We start from the raw sequence: 16,249 nt of genomic DNA on the forward strand, positions 1-16,249 counted from the left end.
TTTCTCTCTGGGTAAATGGCTCAGGCAAAGCATGCTTTTATCTTCACTGAGGGCTGCTCTGATTGAGCTTCAGCATTGCCAGGTAAGGATCAGTTGATATATTGAGAACCTATTGGATAATATTTTAAATAGTTTCTCATAATATTTACTTTAAATTATTTCTCTTTTTAACTCTGTGCTCTGTTCTTCTATTTATAAAAATAGCTAGACAAACAACCTACCAAAGCCTATTCTACCCTTGAGGTTTTTGAGTGGCATGGCTCCATTACTCTGTTTTACAGTGGTATTTTGCTTATGAATCATTTAGTTAGTCGTTGTTGTTGTTGTTGTTGTTGTTGTTAAGTTTCACTTATGTGCCCTGCCACCCCTTTAGTAAATGGTCTAAGATACTAATATTTCTAAAACTGCCTAGCACATGTACTTTTCTGTATTAATCTGCTTATAGAGCCCCTAAATGGGAAAAGCTTAAGGGAAGTAGTCCTTCTCTGAGCCCGAATGAGAAATTTTCTGATTAAGGGAAAGGGGAAGGAATTTTCCCTCCTAAACCCTCAAGAAGCACTGAAATAAAAATAATTCCAAATGCAATCATGTGTTTTTATATTTTTATTTTATCTAATTTCATCCTCTTGACCACCCCATGGGGCATTATTCTTACCCTTGCTTTGCATTTGGGAAACTAAGATGTTAAGTACATTATTCAGTCATATATATTGATTCAAAATGAAATTAGAACACAAAATCCAGGATTTTTTATTTCTAAGCTAGCTTTTTGTTTTGTTTTCCTGCATGTTGTACTATTACCTCCTCATGATTTCTAGATTAACTTCAAATTGCGATGGTGATTTCTCCTCTGAAGGCAGTCCAGACATAATTAATCTCTCAGAATAAAGTCCAGGAGACTTCTTACCTTCAATCACAAACATTTATTGTGATTGCTATATGCCAGGTGCTGTCTAATTTTTAGAATCAGTGAACAAAACAGGCAAACATTGCTGTCCTCATGGAGCTTACATTTTAGAGAAGAAAAAAAAAACACAATAAACACAATGAGTAAAATTTATAGTATGTTATAAGGCAAAAGCATCATGGAAAAAAGAAAAAGTAGAGCTTGATAAGGGTAATCAAGAATGCTGAGTTATTTTTAAAATATTTTTATTGATTTTTGTCTTTTTTGTTTGTTTGTTTTGTTAATCCTCACCTGGGGACATTTTGCCTTTGATTTTTGTTAATTGGAATAGATGGGAGGGAGGGGGAGAGAGAAATATCAGTGTGAGAGAGACACATTGATTGGTTGCCTTCCACAGGACCCCGGTCAGGGCTGGGGATCGAACCTGCACCCTACATGTGTGCCTTTGACCAGGAATCTAACCTGTGACCCTTTGGTCCAAGGGCTGGCACTTTAACCGCTGAGCCAAATTGGCCAGGGCTTTTTATTGATTTTTAGAGAGACAGAAAGGGAGAGGAAGATAGAGAAACATCAATTAGCTGCCTCCTACACACCCCTCACACTGGGGATTGAGCCCACAACCCAGGCATGTGCCCTGACTGGGAATCAAACCAGCAACCTTTCAATGCACAGGACAGTACCCAACTAACTGAGCCACACTGGCCAGGGCATAGAATGCTGAGTTATAATTTTAAATAGAGGAATCAGGAATAAGCCTCTTTGAAAAGGCGATATATGAACAGACCTGAAGGAATTCGTCATGGATTTTTAGGTGAAATGCATTTCAAGACGAGAGAACAGTCAAAGCAAACGCCCTGAGGTGGGAGGGTGCCTTAGTCTGTTTGAGGATCAATAATGAGGCCAGTGTGTAAGTATGGTTGGAGCAGAATGAGTATGAGGCAGGATGAGGTCAAAGAGGTAATGAACCAGACCTTATAGGGTCTCATGGGCCATTGTAAGAACTCCTGGTTATATTCTGAGAGAAATAGGGAGCCCTTGTAGGGTTTATAGCAATCTGACTTCTGCTTCTAAAGGATGGCTTCTGTGTTGAGAGTATGCCTAGTTTTGTAGGTATTGCTAGGTAGCCCCAGTATCTGCCAGGTACACTAGCAAAAGGCCATCTCTCAGTTCTTTTTGTGCTTTTCTTAGCAGAAGATATATGACTAAACCAAATGGTCCAGAAAAGGAGATGCTTAAAAGAGCTTTAGAAAAATTAAGTTCCTCAACCTTTGATGTTAGTATCAGAGGGTGTGTAAATGAAATTTAAGGAAATAGCAAACTCAACTGATAATTTAAACCAGAATGCTCATTTACCATTTAGCAAATGTGTGATGAATGCTTGCTCTGCTCTGTGCCAAGCACTTGCCTGAAGAATGGCAGTGAACAGCAACATGCCTGCGCTCCTGGACTTGATATTCGAATGTGGGAGGCAGACAATAAATAAATAGACAGTTTTTATTATTATTAGTTAGTGCCTAGTGTTGAAGAAAAACAGCAAGATAAAGACACTGAGGATACTGTTTAGCTAGGGTGATCAAGAAAGGTCTTTTAAAAAAATTTTTTTATCCTCACCCAAGGACATTTTTTCATTTTTTTGTTCAGATAGAGTGGAAGGGAGAGAGAGGAAGGGAGACAGAGAAATATCGACGTGAAAGGGACACATCGAGTGGTTGCTACCCGCACAACCCAATTGGGGCTGGGGACAAACTGCAACTGAGGCATGTGCCCTTAGCAGGAACCCAACACAGTCACTCTGAACCGCAGGCCTACGCTTTAACCGCTGAGCCAAACCAGCCAGGGCAAGAAAGGTCTTTTTGAGAAGATAACATTTGAACAAAAACCTGAATGAATGGAAAGAGCAAGTCATCTGAGCATTCTATTCAAACAAAATGGTGATAAAAGACCCTGAGATAGAAAGTGCTTAATGTATCTGAGGAACAGAAAAGATGTCATCTTGGCAGGAACAGAATGGGCAAGGGGATGAGGATAGGGGACAACTCAAGGAGGTAGTGTGATGTAGAGCTTTGAGGCCATGGTAAAAACTTTAGATTTTCTTCTGGGTACAAGGGAAGCTATTGGAAGGTTTTGAACAGGTAACTGACAAAATCTGACCTGTATTTTAAAAGATTATGCTGGCTGTTGTATAAAGAAAACATGTCTGGAGCTTGAGTAGTGATAGGGACAATAGTAGGCTCTTTCAATATTTCCAGCAATAGAAGGGTGCCCGGCTGGTGTGGCCCAGTGGTTGAGCATCTACCCAGGCATCAAGAGGTCGCTGGTTTGATTCCTGGTCAGGGCACATACCCAGGTTGTGGGCCTGATCCCCAGTGGGGGGCATGCAGGAGGCAGCCAGTCGATGTTCTCTCTCATCGATGTTTCTATCTCTCTCCCTCTTTCTTCCTTCCTCTCTCTCTCTCTCTCTCTCTCTCTCTCTCTCTCTCTCTAATATCAATAAAGAGAAAAATAGAAGGGGGTAGCTTGGATCAGATGGGTAAGCAATGAAGGTGATAAGAAGTGATACATTGTGAAGATAGGACCAATAGGATTTGCTAAAAGGATTGGGTGCAGAGTGTGAGAAAAAGAGGAGAATCACTGTAAGTCAACTCAGTGCAACTGTGAAGGAGAATGAGTTGGTAAGGTTTTATCCAGATTTTTTTTTAGTATTCAAAAATTTAAGGTGGTGTTTTTTTGTTTTTGTTTTTTTTTTTAAGTAGATATTTATAGTTTTACCCAAGCTTGAGATGTTGACTGCTGCATTTTTAGGAAGGACTGACCCATCAAGAGTTGGTCGTTTAGCGCTGGCTAGTGTGGCTAAATGGTTAGAGCGTAGGCCTGTGCACTGAAGGGCCATGGGTTCAATTCCCGGTCAAGGACATGTATCTGGGTTGCAGGTTCAATCTCTGCTCCAGACTGGGGCACTTGTTGGAGCCAACCAATCAATGTGTCTCTCTCCCATCAATGTGTCTCTCTCCTATCAATGTTTCTCTCTCTCCCCCTCCCTCCCTCCCTTTCACGCTCTCTAAAAATCAATGGAAAAAATATCCTCGGGTGAAGATAAATAAATAAATAAATAGTTGGTCATTTAAAGCTGCATTTTTTTTTCCAGAGAAATATTAATGATGCAAATATGTAGGGAACCTGTGATAGGGAATGTGCTCTTAGCTGCCTTTTGGCCATGTCTTTCACGTATGTTCTCTCCCTTGAAAACAGACCTGCTTACCCATATGCATCACATAGGTCTGTATGACTGTAAGCTTCACAGTTCAGGTGGTTAAACCATTATGACACATGCTTTAAAAGTTTTGTCAGCCAAAGAATTACAACCTGAGACTTGCTATTTATTGACTCCATGCTTTGCAGAATAAGAACCATAGTTGTTCTCCCTGAAAAAAGTGATGTACACTGGTTCATAACCATATAATAACAATTTATGCAAGCATAGTAACTGGCAGATTTACAGTGGGATGTATACCTAGTTTGGGAAGGTAGTCTGCAGTAGGGAACTTTTTCCTGGTAGATTATTGTTTAGTGATTGTAATTCCACAGTAAAGACAATTGGGTGTCTTTAAGAGAAATTCTCCTAAAGCTGTGTTACAGCCATAGGAAAACCTTCTCTTGGGGAGCTTGACTGCCAAATAGACCTAAGTAGGTTATTGGAGCTGCCTGGATAGCTCTTCAAACCCCATTTTAAAACTTTTGCTTGCAACATAGCCATTCCAGTATTCTCGTAAACTGCCTCTACTAAGCATTGATCATGATGTTCATAAGAAGTGTCCTTTCCTTGATTCCACCATATCCTTTTTCCCAGGGAATACTTTCTAGGACAGGAGACTGTTGTTAATCATGGAGTAGCTCATTGCTCCCAGTCACCAAGGTTGCTTGTCTTCTGGAAGATTAGGAGTATGAAACACTAAGAACTTGAAATACTTTAAAGCCCCATCAACTCCATAAATAAATACCAGTGTCACCAAGGAGTATCTCTTGGCTCTATGTGGTTATTGCCTTCGTGGTGATATTTCTAACTTAACTTCTATCCTTTACTTCCCAAAATTACCCGCTTAAATTCCTTTTTAACCTATTTACAGTGTTTGTAAAATTTCTTTCTAAATTCTAATTTTAAAGTAATATTTGCTTAGTTTCAATTTTCAAACAATATAAATATGTTTAAGAAGTAAAAAATTACATAATTGAGATTGTAGTATATTGTTCTGCAACTTGTTTTTTTTTTACTTAACAATAATGAATTGTTTTCATGTTAACACATATAGATATACTTTTTTTTAAACAATTGCATAATATTCCATTGTATGGATTTATCCGGATTTACTTAGCCATTTCCTTGTTGCCTTACATTTTTGCTATTACAAACAACACTGGAAACATTCTTGGGCACTTATATTTCTCAACTAGAACAAGTGTTTCTATAGGATACAGCCTTCTAAATAAAATTGATTGGTCAAAGATTAGATACACATAAAATTTTGTTAGCTACTGCCAAATTGCCCTCTAGAAAGGTTAAACTTGACATTTCAAGAAATTTTTTATTTTCCATCCACTTAATAAATGGACCAGACCATTAATACAGCCCTGAATATACTGATATATTATATATCTCTCTTTCCCACTAGGCTGATAATGAAAAGAAGATATAGTCCCTACCCAGAAATAGCTCCCAGTCTAGTATAGAAGTCCACAGTCATATCTATCATAGTGTCCTTTACTTTGGTGCCTAGAATATAGTATGTACTCAGTAAACAATAACTGTGTAACTGAAGTATTTCTCTATTTGTCTAAAAACTAGTATTTGACAGAACTCCTCAATTTTACCACCTTGAGGTAGTGTTAGAATATGGACTTCCTTTCTGTTTTAGGCATTGCCTATTGGAAGAAGGAAGTTGTCTTCAGTTTAACCCCTGTGACTGTTATTTGATTGCTGCTGTTAACAAACTTAACATTTCTTCTCTTGTTCTCGGAATATACAATATACAGAAATGGAAGGAGGGTGAGCCATTGGGAGCTTTATTCTACCATTAAGCATTTCTCTAAAGGCTACTTCACATTTGCACTTAGGTCACAAAGCTTCTGTAACTTTAGGGTGAACCACCACCATTAAGAAAGTGGAAACTGGCACACTGGGACATGAGGGCAGAACTTGGGCCCCAGCATGCTATGTTTAGGACATCCAGCCTTCTCTAACTAATCTCACTCAGCTCTGATCCTCCTTTTTGTGTGTGTTTCTTCAGCACTTACATATTCGGCTTGCATTGTATTAATTTGCACTTGTTTGCATGTTGCTTTTTAAGTATTTTAAAGGCTTCCCCCCACCCCCCCCACATATGTATTGTTTTATGTCCCCAACCAGAATGAGAGCTTTTTGAAGGCAGAAACCATGTCTTTGGTTTCTTTTGTATTTCCCATAGCACCTTTTACTGTGCTCAGCAGAGAGTGGGCGTACTGTATATGTTGTGGAATGACATCCTGAGTGATCCCTCCCTGGCTGGGCCTAAGATTAATTTTCCTGAAATGGAACAGTCCTAACCAACCCAGGACAGGTATTCTCAATCTGGCATGTCGGTTGCTCCTTTCAACTTGCTATTTGAAATGGCTCCCTCCAACACCTTTTCATCCATAAGGTGGGACCTGGCATGGCTGATGATGTGCTTGCTGTATATATTCCAGGCAAGTCTGCGGACACCAGAACTGACCTGGGAGCGAGTGAGATCCCAAGTTGACCATGTAATATGGCCTGATGGCAAGAGGATAATATTGCTGGCAGAGGTAGGACCTGAGGCTGGTAAGAGAGATTCAACTCTGACAGGAGAGACTGCAGTACTCAGATCCCCTCCTGCTCATGTTCTCTTACACTTTTCAACTCCTCTTAAGCACAAGCTTAACTACTTTACCGATGGATTTTACATCTAACTGTGAAAGGTCTTTTCATTTGACAAATAAGAAACTATTTTGGTTCTCCACTTTCCACCAATTATCCTGTCTCTCTATGTCAATCCACAGGCTGAGTCAGATAATGACTATTACTGTGAAAGAAATTAAATGGATAGAACTCATGCTACTCTGAGTGATGCTTATAAAGAGATAATGCCGAGTGTGGGATGATTTAATCAGTAAGCGCAAAGTAGATATTCCTGACTGTAACTAAGACTGTCTTAGGCAAGCTCCAGGTAGGCCATGTCTTTGCTGATAGACTCCGTTTTTGAGTGTCCATTTCCTTGAATTGAGCCAAACATGTAGTATGTACCCTGTTATATACTGGGTGTGTGATTAATATTTCCCTCTCCTGGCTACTTCTAGATCAAACTTAGTCTTGACTTTCATTCTACTTGGCCTCTTTTCCTTTCTTGAAAGCTTCTCTTTCCTAGTCCTAGATTCCTGACAGCTAGAACAATGCCCTTTGTTCTTACCTTGACACTTTCTCTTCTTTAGGGAAAGAAACCAAAACAACAAGGAGGATGATAATACTTTTCTCGTTTTGTTTTTCAGTCTTTTTTCTTTTAATTAAAAAAAACGAATTTTGCCCAGCTGGTGTGACTCAGTGGTTGAGCATCGACCCTGCACCAAGAGGTCGCCGGTTTGATTCCTGGTCAGGGCACATTCCCAGGTTGTGGGCCCAATCCCCAGTGGGGGGCATGCAGGAGGCAGCCAATCGATGTTCTCTCTCATCAATGTTTCTATCTCTCTCTCCCTCTCACTTCCCCTCTCTCTAAAAATCAATAAAGACAAAAATATTGTTTAAAAAAAAACCAAAAAACTTGCCCTGGCCGGTTTGGCTCAGCGGTTAGAGCGTCGGCCTGCGGTCCCGAGAGACCCGGGTTCGGTTCCCGCTAAGGGCATGTACCTTGGTTGCAGTTTGTCCCCGGCTCTGGTCAGTCGTGCGGGTGGCAGCCACTCGATGTGTCCCTTCACGTCGATGTTTCTCTCTCTCTGTTCCTCTCTCCCCCTCCTACTCTACCTGAACAAAAAATGGAAAAATGTCCTCGGGTGAGGATAAAAAAAAATAAAAACAAACAAACAAACAAACAAAAAAACTGAATTTTTTTTCCCCCATTGTATCTTCAGATAGAGTGGGAGAGAGAGAGAGAGAAACATCGATGTGAGAGAGACACATCGACTGGTTGCCTCCCGCACAACCCCGACCAGGACCAGGGACCGATCCACAACTGAGATACGTGCCCTTGACTGGAATCAAACCTGCAACTCTTTGGTCCACAGACCGACACTCTAACCACTGAGCAAAACTGGCCAGGGCTAAAAAAAACTGAATTTAAATGTAAAATATATACAGTCTTCATCTAGGAGCCCTTAAACTTATGTTTGAAAATCTTCCTGTTCTCTTTACCTTTTCTCACCTTATCTCACCTTCTCAAATATTCTACAGCATCTATAAAGGGACTGAATTATTTCTTCACAAGAAAGGAGTTGTACATGAATTGCTCTGATGTCTGCCCACTGTCTGGTGATATATTTCTAGTTGTCCTGGAAGGTCCCTTCTAGTCATTTTGGTGACAAAAACAAGCACCAATTGTTTTTGGTTCCTATGGTTGAGGGGAAAAAATGTCAAGGTTCCTAGAAAATGAAGTAGGGAAGGATGATATTGGGCAGTTTCTAGCTCTTCTAGTCTCTGAATCATTCACTCAGAATACAAAGCTGCCCTTGAATTTAGAGGAACCAAACTAAGGAAGAAACACAAACTCATCACAGCTTCCTAAATCCAAAAAAAATCTTCTCTGTTAACCCGGAGAGAGATTGCCCCTGAATTTGACTAAATCACTGTTTAGTAAAGGCAAAAGATTTATGCGATCTAAAGAGAAACCAGAGTAGATCACTGTTTAGGACAGTCTTTCAAAGGAATGCCAATACCTTAGAAGGAGGATATTCTGCTATAGAAAGTAGAAAATTCAGACAAATACACTCTTCCTCCGCCTCAGTCTTAGTATCATGTGACCACTTTTATTCCTTTTACATAATCCCAGAGATCATTTATCTATTACCTTCATCAAATTCTCCAGAACTTTTTATGGTATCACTTAAATGTCAATTAATTTCTATTTATTGCACATCTGCTTTTTGTCCAGCAGTGTTAGTTGGGAAGTATTTGAAAACTGGCAGGAATGCTCTTCCCTCACTCCTCAAAGGCCGGAGACTTTGTCCTAACCAGTTTGTGTCTTAATCCTCACTCTCCAGGGCCGTCTGCTGAACCTAAGCTGCTCCACAGTGCCTACATTTGTGCTCTCAATTACCGCTACTACTCAGGTAAGGCCTCCAGAGTGGGAAAGCAGCAGGCTGAAGAGGGTCATAAGACCATCAGGGTTTCACTTGATATAGGTGGGTTGCTGTGAATGGCACATCAGCGTCCATCTCTCTGTTTTCTAGGCTCTTGCCTTGATAGAGCTTTACAATGCTCCTGAGGGTCGCTATAAGCAGGATGTCTACTTGTTGCCCAAGAAAATGGGTAAGTATGTGCTTTTCCATCCTCATCCTTACCAAAGTAGTTCAAAGTCAGAAGCTAAATGAAGTTTGGGGGCGTTATGTTTCTTAAAGTTAGAGGGGGAGGAGATATGTTTATCTTGTAAAGTAGGAGCTGGAATTCCTAGGTTCCATCCATAGCTGATTTATCACATGTGCCACAGTGGTTGCTCCCGTGAAGTCGTGACACTTTGCTCTGATTTAGTTTACCTACCTGTGAATTTTAAGGGTTTTCTCTCATCAAGTATCTTGTATGTAAGAATCTCAAAGGAGAAAAGATTTTCTCCAAGAGAGAGAAATCATCTCCTACCTGCGACATCTGACTTATTCCAGTTCTAGACAGCCCCCACCAACTTTCTGAGACCAAGAAAACTTTCATAATATACCTTCTAACTCTCACCCCATCGCTTCAAGCCAGAGGAGAGATTCTGAATAGCTTCTATGAAGAGTTGAGTTATGTGGGTGTTTTGTATAAGAGAAACATTAAACTGTCTTAAATTTTTAAAGAACCTGCCTCAAGCACCTGAACTGAGACAGTGTGTTTATTAAGCTTTCATGCAAAGATCAGGGAATAAATCAGCTTCTGGTTTCTTTTTGCTTTATACTACATGCACAGCAGCTGTTAGTAGTTGACATGTTTTCCCTTGAATAGACACTCAGAAGGATATAAAAGAAATAAAGCAGTCCATGTTCTGAATGAGTGTCATTAAGTTAGGGAGACCAAACAAATACATAGAAAATGACATAAAATTCTGAATAAGGAATATATTTTCAGGTAAGGGAATATAAACAGAAACACATAAGAGAACCAAGCATACTGAAAGCAAGGCAAACAGTGTAGTATCATTCTGTCATTCCTTTCAGATTTACCAGATGTTTGTTTTTCTGAGTGACTCAAGGTATACAGTTCAAGGCAGAACTGAAATTGGAGCTTCCTATTTTTCAGTCTCCTCACTATCCCATCCTTTCTTTTAGACCCAAAGACCTTTTACTTCTTTTATATCTTTCTTGCCATTCTGAGGAGAAGGAAAGGTTCAAGGCTGAAGCAGCTTTTAAGGAAGAAAGATTATGGATTTGAAAAGGTTATGGGCTCGAAACTGAAGCAGCCATTCCTTGCAACTAAGGGCCAGTGAGCCAAAGTTGAGCATTTTTCATTCAGCTCCAAGAATTAGAAGGCGTCTTTCAACTTTTTAAGGCCTAACCTGGAGAGAACAGCCAGACAAGAGGCATGAATGCTTATACCAGGGCTTCTGTGGTCTATTCCAGATGAGTATGTGGCCAGCCTACACCTGCCCACCTTTGATGCCCACCTGACAGAGCTGACAGATGAACAGGCCAAGTATCTGGGACTCAACAAGAATGGGCCCTTCAAGCCTAATTATTACAGGTGCCTTGGGTTCCCCAGAATACAGGGAAGCCTGGGTAGTGAAGAGTTTCCTGCACTGGAATTGGTTTTTGAATCATCAGAAAAATAAACCCACCCTCCCTCACTACCACCCCCAAAAGACTTTGAGGCTTTCTCCAGACATTAGTGTTCCCTTTCCTGAATTTGCCTTTCTTCATGTCATCTTCTTGATATGATTTTTACCTCTTTATGGAGAAATGCTGACTTTTTTTTACTGATGTGAAAAAGCACCAGAATTATCAGCCCTTTACCATATACTTCAGAAAAGTCCCTGCCTCCCTATTACACCTCTAGTCAGGCTCTTCATGCCCCAGCATTGCCACAAGCTGATAATACCACAGTCTCATCTTTCTTTTTCCCTCCAGGTATTAAGTTCCTGTAACTCAAGCCAGAAGAAGTTTTAAGGAATAGAACTACACTCCTATACAGGAAAGAACCCAGCAAGCTGCTTCTCCAATCAGCTGCTCGCCGTGCTCACCCTATATGTTAGGTTATTTATTTATTAAAATCTAGAATCCTGTGCCTGTCACCTTGGCCCAGAGTGGTTACTGCCCTGAGGGCTATGAGAGTCGCAGAAGACAGGCTGGGGAATGAAAGAAATGGGGTAACCATTCCCAGTGTATCTTTTGCATTATTCCCCATTGACTAAAGCCTTAGCAGTGGTCATTTTTCTCTTGACCAGGCTCAGGAGTTAGTCCAGGGATTCCAGACTCCTTGTTTCCTGGAATAAAATTTCAATAGCTGCCTTTCTCAGCTTTTGTTCATCCCAAGTAAGGCCTTTTGGAAGCCACTGAATTAACATGGCCTGGGTTCCCAGCCCTGACCATCGCTGTCACTGCCTTCTTTATAAAATGATGAGAAAGAAGGATTATAATGGCTTTGGCAAGCTACACCAAGAACTCAGCTGTGCCTGTGCTTACTGGGAGTCTCCTTTACCCAGGACTCCTGTCTTCTCCTTAAATATTTATGTCTATTTTAACACTTTCTGGTTCCAAGAGGAATGTGTCTCCATTATTTCCTCAGCAGCTCTGATATTTGTCAGACATTTGTTTTGCTGTCTTTCTACCCAATTAACCTCTGCTCAGGAAGTGGGGAGCAGCCCGACTGGGACCCATAGTTTTACTTCTTTGTTGTTGAACTGGATAGTTTCCCAGGAAGCTCCCTCCAAACTGACACTGTCTCAGAAATGTGAAACATTGCTTCCTGAAACTTCCTCTTACTGCCTAAAACTACTTCTGAAACTGAGCAAGGAAAGGCATACTTTCCAAGGGATTTGGGGTGTATGTCTTCGGAAATGGGACAGGTCTATTAGGCCCACAGCTTGACACCCTAAAGAAGCAGAATGTGTTTGTCTCCTAGGAAGGTCTTTGCAGCTTAATTGGCTAAACTGTACAGAGATGACACTACAGAGTGTGTTCAGATGATCAAAGCTGGTTTGACTAGGTTGTACTTCATCAGACATTCAGCCATTGATGAAACTGAAATCTAATGTCTCTGCAATTTGGTCTGTGGTATTTCTTCTCTGTTGGGATATCTTTTTATGTTCTGGTTTTTTCCACCTTAGGAGTCTGTATTTCAGAAGTCGTTTCTTGAGTAACTCCAACAATACAAACAATTAGGAATGTGAGCAGCCTGATATTTTATGTCCCACCTAAGAGTTTGATTTATTTTAGAGACAGACCTGTTGGTTTTAGGGTTCCATTGGAACCAGATTGGTTCTAAGAGTTAAAATCTAGAGTGGCCCTACAAATCTTGAATGAAATGAGTCCCCCTTTCCCTTCCCAGCCCTAATTATACTCTCAGGTTTGTTTGTTTTCCTATTTTTTCCTATTCTCATCTGCCTCAAACTCTCAAGACCAAGGTGACTCAAGAGAACACCAGACCACCCATGATCACTATAACCTTCCCACTCTAATCTTTCTCCCCAACCTGCACCTTCTCCAACTTACCCTGGTCTTCACATATACCCTCAGAGCTAGTCTGGAAGTTATCTTCCTTTTGAAGGTAGGGAGATGGACCTTAGATAAATGGCAATTTGCCTCATTAAATACTATATAGGCTGGGCCCATAGAGTCTGATTCCTCAGAGACCATATGTCTTAGCAAGTACTGGAAAAAGGCCACATACATGGCTCTGTTCTTTCATGAAGATCACAAATGCTAAAAATTCCACTAGGCCATTTAATTTTTTCATTTGTCTACCCAGTTCTGATTTTTGTATTCATTGGATACCTTTTGCCAAAGATCCAGATCTTTGTACTTTATTGTACATCCAGAGAAAATTCCATTAGGCAGATATCTGGACTCTAGCATATTATGTTCTTAGGCCAAGCATCATAACCTGCTGTTTCTCAGCAAAGCCTGGCTCTCTATGGAGCTCTCTGATCCTGGCACTGATCCTGACAGAGCATACTCTGCCTTGCTATGGTGAAGAAACCCATTCCAAATGAAAAAGGAGCCACACTGGGCTTCTGGGTTAGGTTGCCAGTGTTGCTGCCCATAGTGAAGTGTCTGTCTCTGAGTTGCAGATAACTTTTCCTTTCTCTCTGGGGATCCTGTGTTATCAATCATTAAGAAGAAGGAGGCACAGGCCTCCTGAGAATTTTGTTTCTACCTTAAGTGTTGGAATTTGGTCATTATTCCCTCTGCCCTTAGAATCAGAGCAAGTGTGACTTCTTCCCTCAAGCTCTCACCTTAGATGCATCCTAGGTATCTGGAAGCATGAGAGAGAAGACTAATTATCTCTGTATGTGGCCCAGCCCTGTGGGAATACTTACCACTTTCCCGATGATGAATTTGTGCTAGTTTTCAAGGTCCTTTTTTTTTTTTTTTGCCTTCTTAATGGAAATATTATTCTCTCTCTCTCTCTCTCTCTCCCCACTCCCCCCCCCCCATCTTTTATAAGGTATCTGATCTGTCTTCCCTTTGCCCTCTTACCTCCCACCCTATTTTTCCATATGAGCACGGCTCCCCATGGCCACATACTCCTGCAAAGCTTTTTTTGCTGCTTGGCTTTTCTCTGAACAGATCTGAAATTGCTGCTCCTATGGTTTTCCCAAAATTAACTTTGTCATGGTTTTCAAAAAGAAATCAGAACGCATTGTTGCATTAAGCTTTTTATAATAAAGGAAAATTATAGAAAGAAAATAGGCAACACCAGCAAAATATATGTGGACAAGTTCTAAACTATATATACATACATATATATAAAAATAATCATCTAGTTCTCGTTGTCATCTAAAACTTCTAAGGATCACCATTTCTGAAGAGGCTCTTGGAAATCTTTATGTCTAAGTGATTGTATTAGATCAGCAATAATAAACATGTAATCTCAAAAGATAAATAAAATATTCTTAAAATGGATCCCTGTCTTGAGAGTATTCCTTGCTTCTAATTCAGAGATAAGGGAGGTTTCTGAGAACAGGCTAAAGAGCCTGCTGTAGGGAAAGGATGTAAAAAACTGAAGCGAGTTACCAATAGATGTGTTGAATTGCCTTAGGTTTGAGTCCCTATTCCATGGTGGGTCATTCCACTAAGTAATATCCCCCCACCTCCATTACATGTATAAATATACTGCTTTCTCAGAACCACCACCCTGGGGAGTTGAGACGTGTTGGCTTAAGGCAGAGAAAATAAAGCCTCATTCTAGGTTCCCCAAACCCCTTGTGTGCTACTCTTAGCTGGAGAGCACAGAAGTTAGCATCCCACGGTTTGGGACGAAAGGACCCTGACATCCAGCACCTGAGAACATCCAGCCAAAGGGAAGAAATTAATCTGGCAGAGATTTGTCTCTGAGTCAGGTTTTCCCTGACTAAATCAGTAACCAGAGGATGAGTCCAACTTTCTGTTCTTTCTCAACTACCAGTAGAGTAGCCATTTTTAAGCAGCTTTCTGATAACCAGCTTCTTTAGTTGGTAACCTAAACTAGTTCTACATTCTGAATGCAAGATGTTTTCTCATTACACCCACACATGACTTTGATGGGGAGGGGAGGGTGTTCTTTTTTTCTACTACTTTACCTTGGCTGCCAGATATCCTCAAAAATTAGGTATTGTAAGACTTCCTGCATCTTATTTTTAAACTCTCAGTGTTATCTGTTTAATCACATATCTGACCTCCATGGATTAAGGTGGAGTGCTTATATGGGGAAAGGCATATGTTTGGTCCTTGTAATATAGCCCTCTAGCCCTCTAGCAGCAGCCCCAGGAAACCTGAAATTTGGGCCAAGGAAAAGCGGTAGTGGAGGTTTAAAAATAACTCAGCATGGGTGCCATCTCTGCAAGATGGAAAATTGTATAGAACAGCCCCTAGTTATCTCCCAGGTATATTTATGGGCACCTTTGTAGTTAATGGTATTGATAGCTGTCACTTCTTTGTTGACAAACTAAAAGAAAGTGTGTGCCAATTCCATAATTTACAGTTTCAAAGTTTTCAGTTAATTTGGTTTCTTGTTACTTCTTCCAGGAGTTGTTTCCAGATAGCTTCCTCCTTGTGATAACTCTGAAAGCCTGGGCCTATAATGATCCACTGATTGTGGAAAAAATAATGGATTGAGGTCTCTTCTCATTTTGATTCTTTGCAAACTCCATACCAATTTTCAAACCCCTTCTCTGAAAGTGAAGCCTGGTAGAACTCTAGACTTAGCTTTCCATAGGGGTCAGAGGGGATTTGAGAGCTGTCCTCAATCCTACTTTCCAAGAAGATCACTCTGCTTCCTTTGCCCTAGGGATAGGCTGGAAAGAAGCCTCAAAAGTGGCCCTCCTGTCTACCACCACTGTTGGGGATCCTGCTGATTGACCAGGCTCACAAAAGAGAACATGATGTTCTGGGCTTGTCAATCTTAGAGCTCTGTTTAGGAGGAGAAGTATTGGGAAGAGGGGATGTAGAATAATTAATTCTTTTATTAAGAAACCCTAATGGGCTGTGCTGTGGCAGGTTTACCACACTGAAGCAGTGACAAGCTAGGCATGGGTTGTGAATTTTAAAGCAGAGTATGAGTCTTTAAGAGTTTAACAAATTAGCCCTGGCCAGTTTGGCTCAGCGGTTAGAGTGTCAGCCTGTGGTCCAGAGAGACCTGGGTTTGGTTCCCTCTAAGGGCACGTCAGTTGCAGTTTGTCCCCGGCCCTGGTTGGTCATGCAGGTGGCAGCCCTCGATGTGTCCCTTTCACGTCGATGTTTCTCTCCCTCTCTCTTTCTCTTCCTCTCCCTCCCTCCCACTCTATCTGAACAAAAAATGGAGAAATGTCCTCGGGTGAGGATAAAAAAAAAAAAAAAAGTTTAACAAATTATACCCTGAGAAGAATTCCAAAATCAAATAGTTTAGGCCTTGAGCCAGGGACTTTCTTGGAAATTCATATTAATTCAATACTGTTGAACAAATGAGTCTCAACCCCAGAAGATTTTGCCCCTCTGGGGACA

At 40.8% G+C, this 16,249-nt stretch overlaps 1 protein-coding gene across 5 annotated transcripts in view; it reads left to right on the forward strand.

Annotated features, from left to right (window-relative positions):
- Nucleotides 1-13,663, forward strand: part of AHCYL2 (adenosylhomocysteinase like 2) — a 184,555-nt gene extending 170,892 nt beyond the window's left edge. For all 5 annotated transcript variants that reach the window (XM_036246783.1, XM_036246784.1, XM_036246786.1 and 2 more), the window contains exons 13-17: nt 6,626-6,724; nt 9,146-9,214; nt 9,335-9,413; nt 10,694-10,814; nt 11,198-13,663. In XM_036246783.1, the coding sequence (XP_036102676.1) occupies nt 6,626-6,724; nt 9,146-9,214; nt 9,335-9,413; nt 10,694-10,814; nt 11,198-11,204 (375 nt within the window). In that variant the 3' untranslated portion in view covers nt 11,205-13,663. The remainder of the gene's footprint in view (nt 1-6,625; nt 6,725-9,145; nt 9,215-9,334; nt 9,414-10,693; nt 10,815-11,197) is intronic.
- Nucleotides 13,664-16,249: the final 2,586 nt, after the last annotated feature.

Source organism: Molossus molossus, unplaced genomic scaffold, assembly GCF_014108415.1.
Source record: "Molossus molossus isolate mMolMol1 unplaced genomic scaffold, mMolMol1.p scaffold_m16_p_7, whole genome shotgun sequence".
Classification (NCBI taxonomy): Eukaryota; Metazoa; Chordata; class Mammalia; order Chiroptera; family Molossidae; genus Molossus; species Molossus molossus.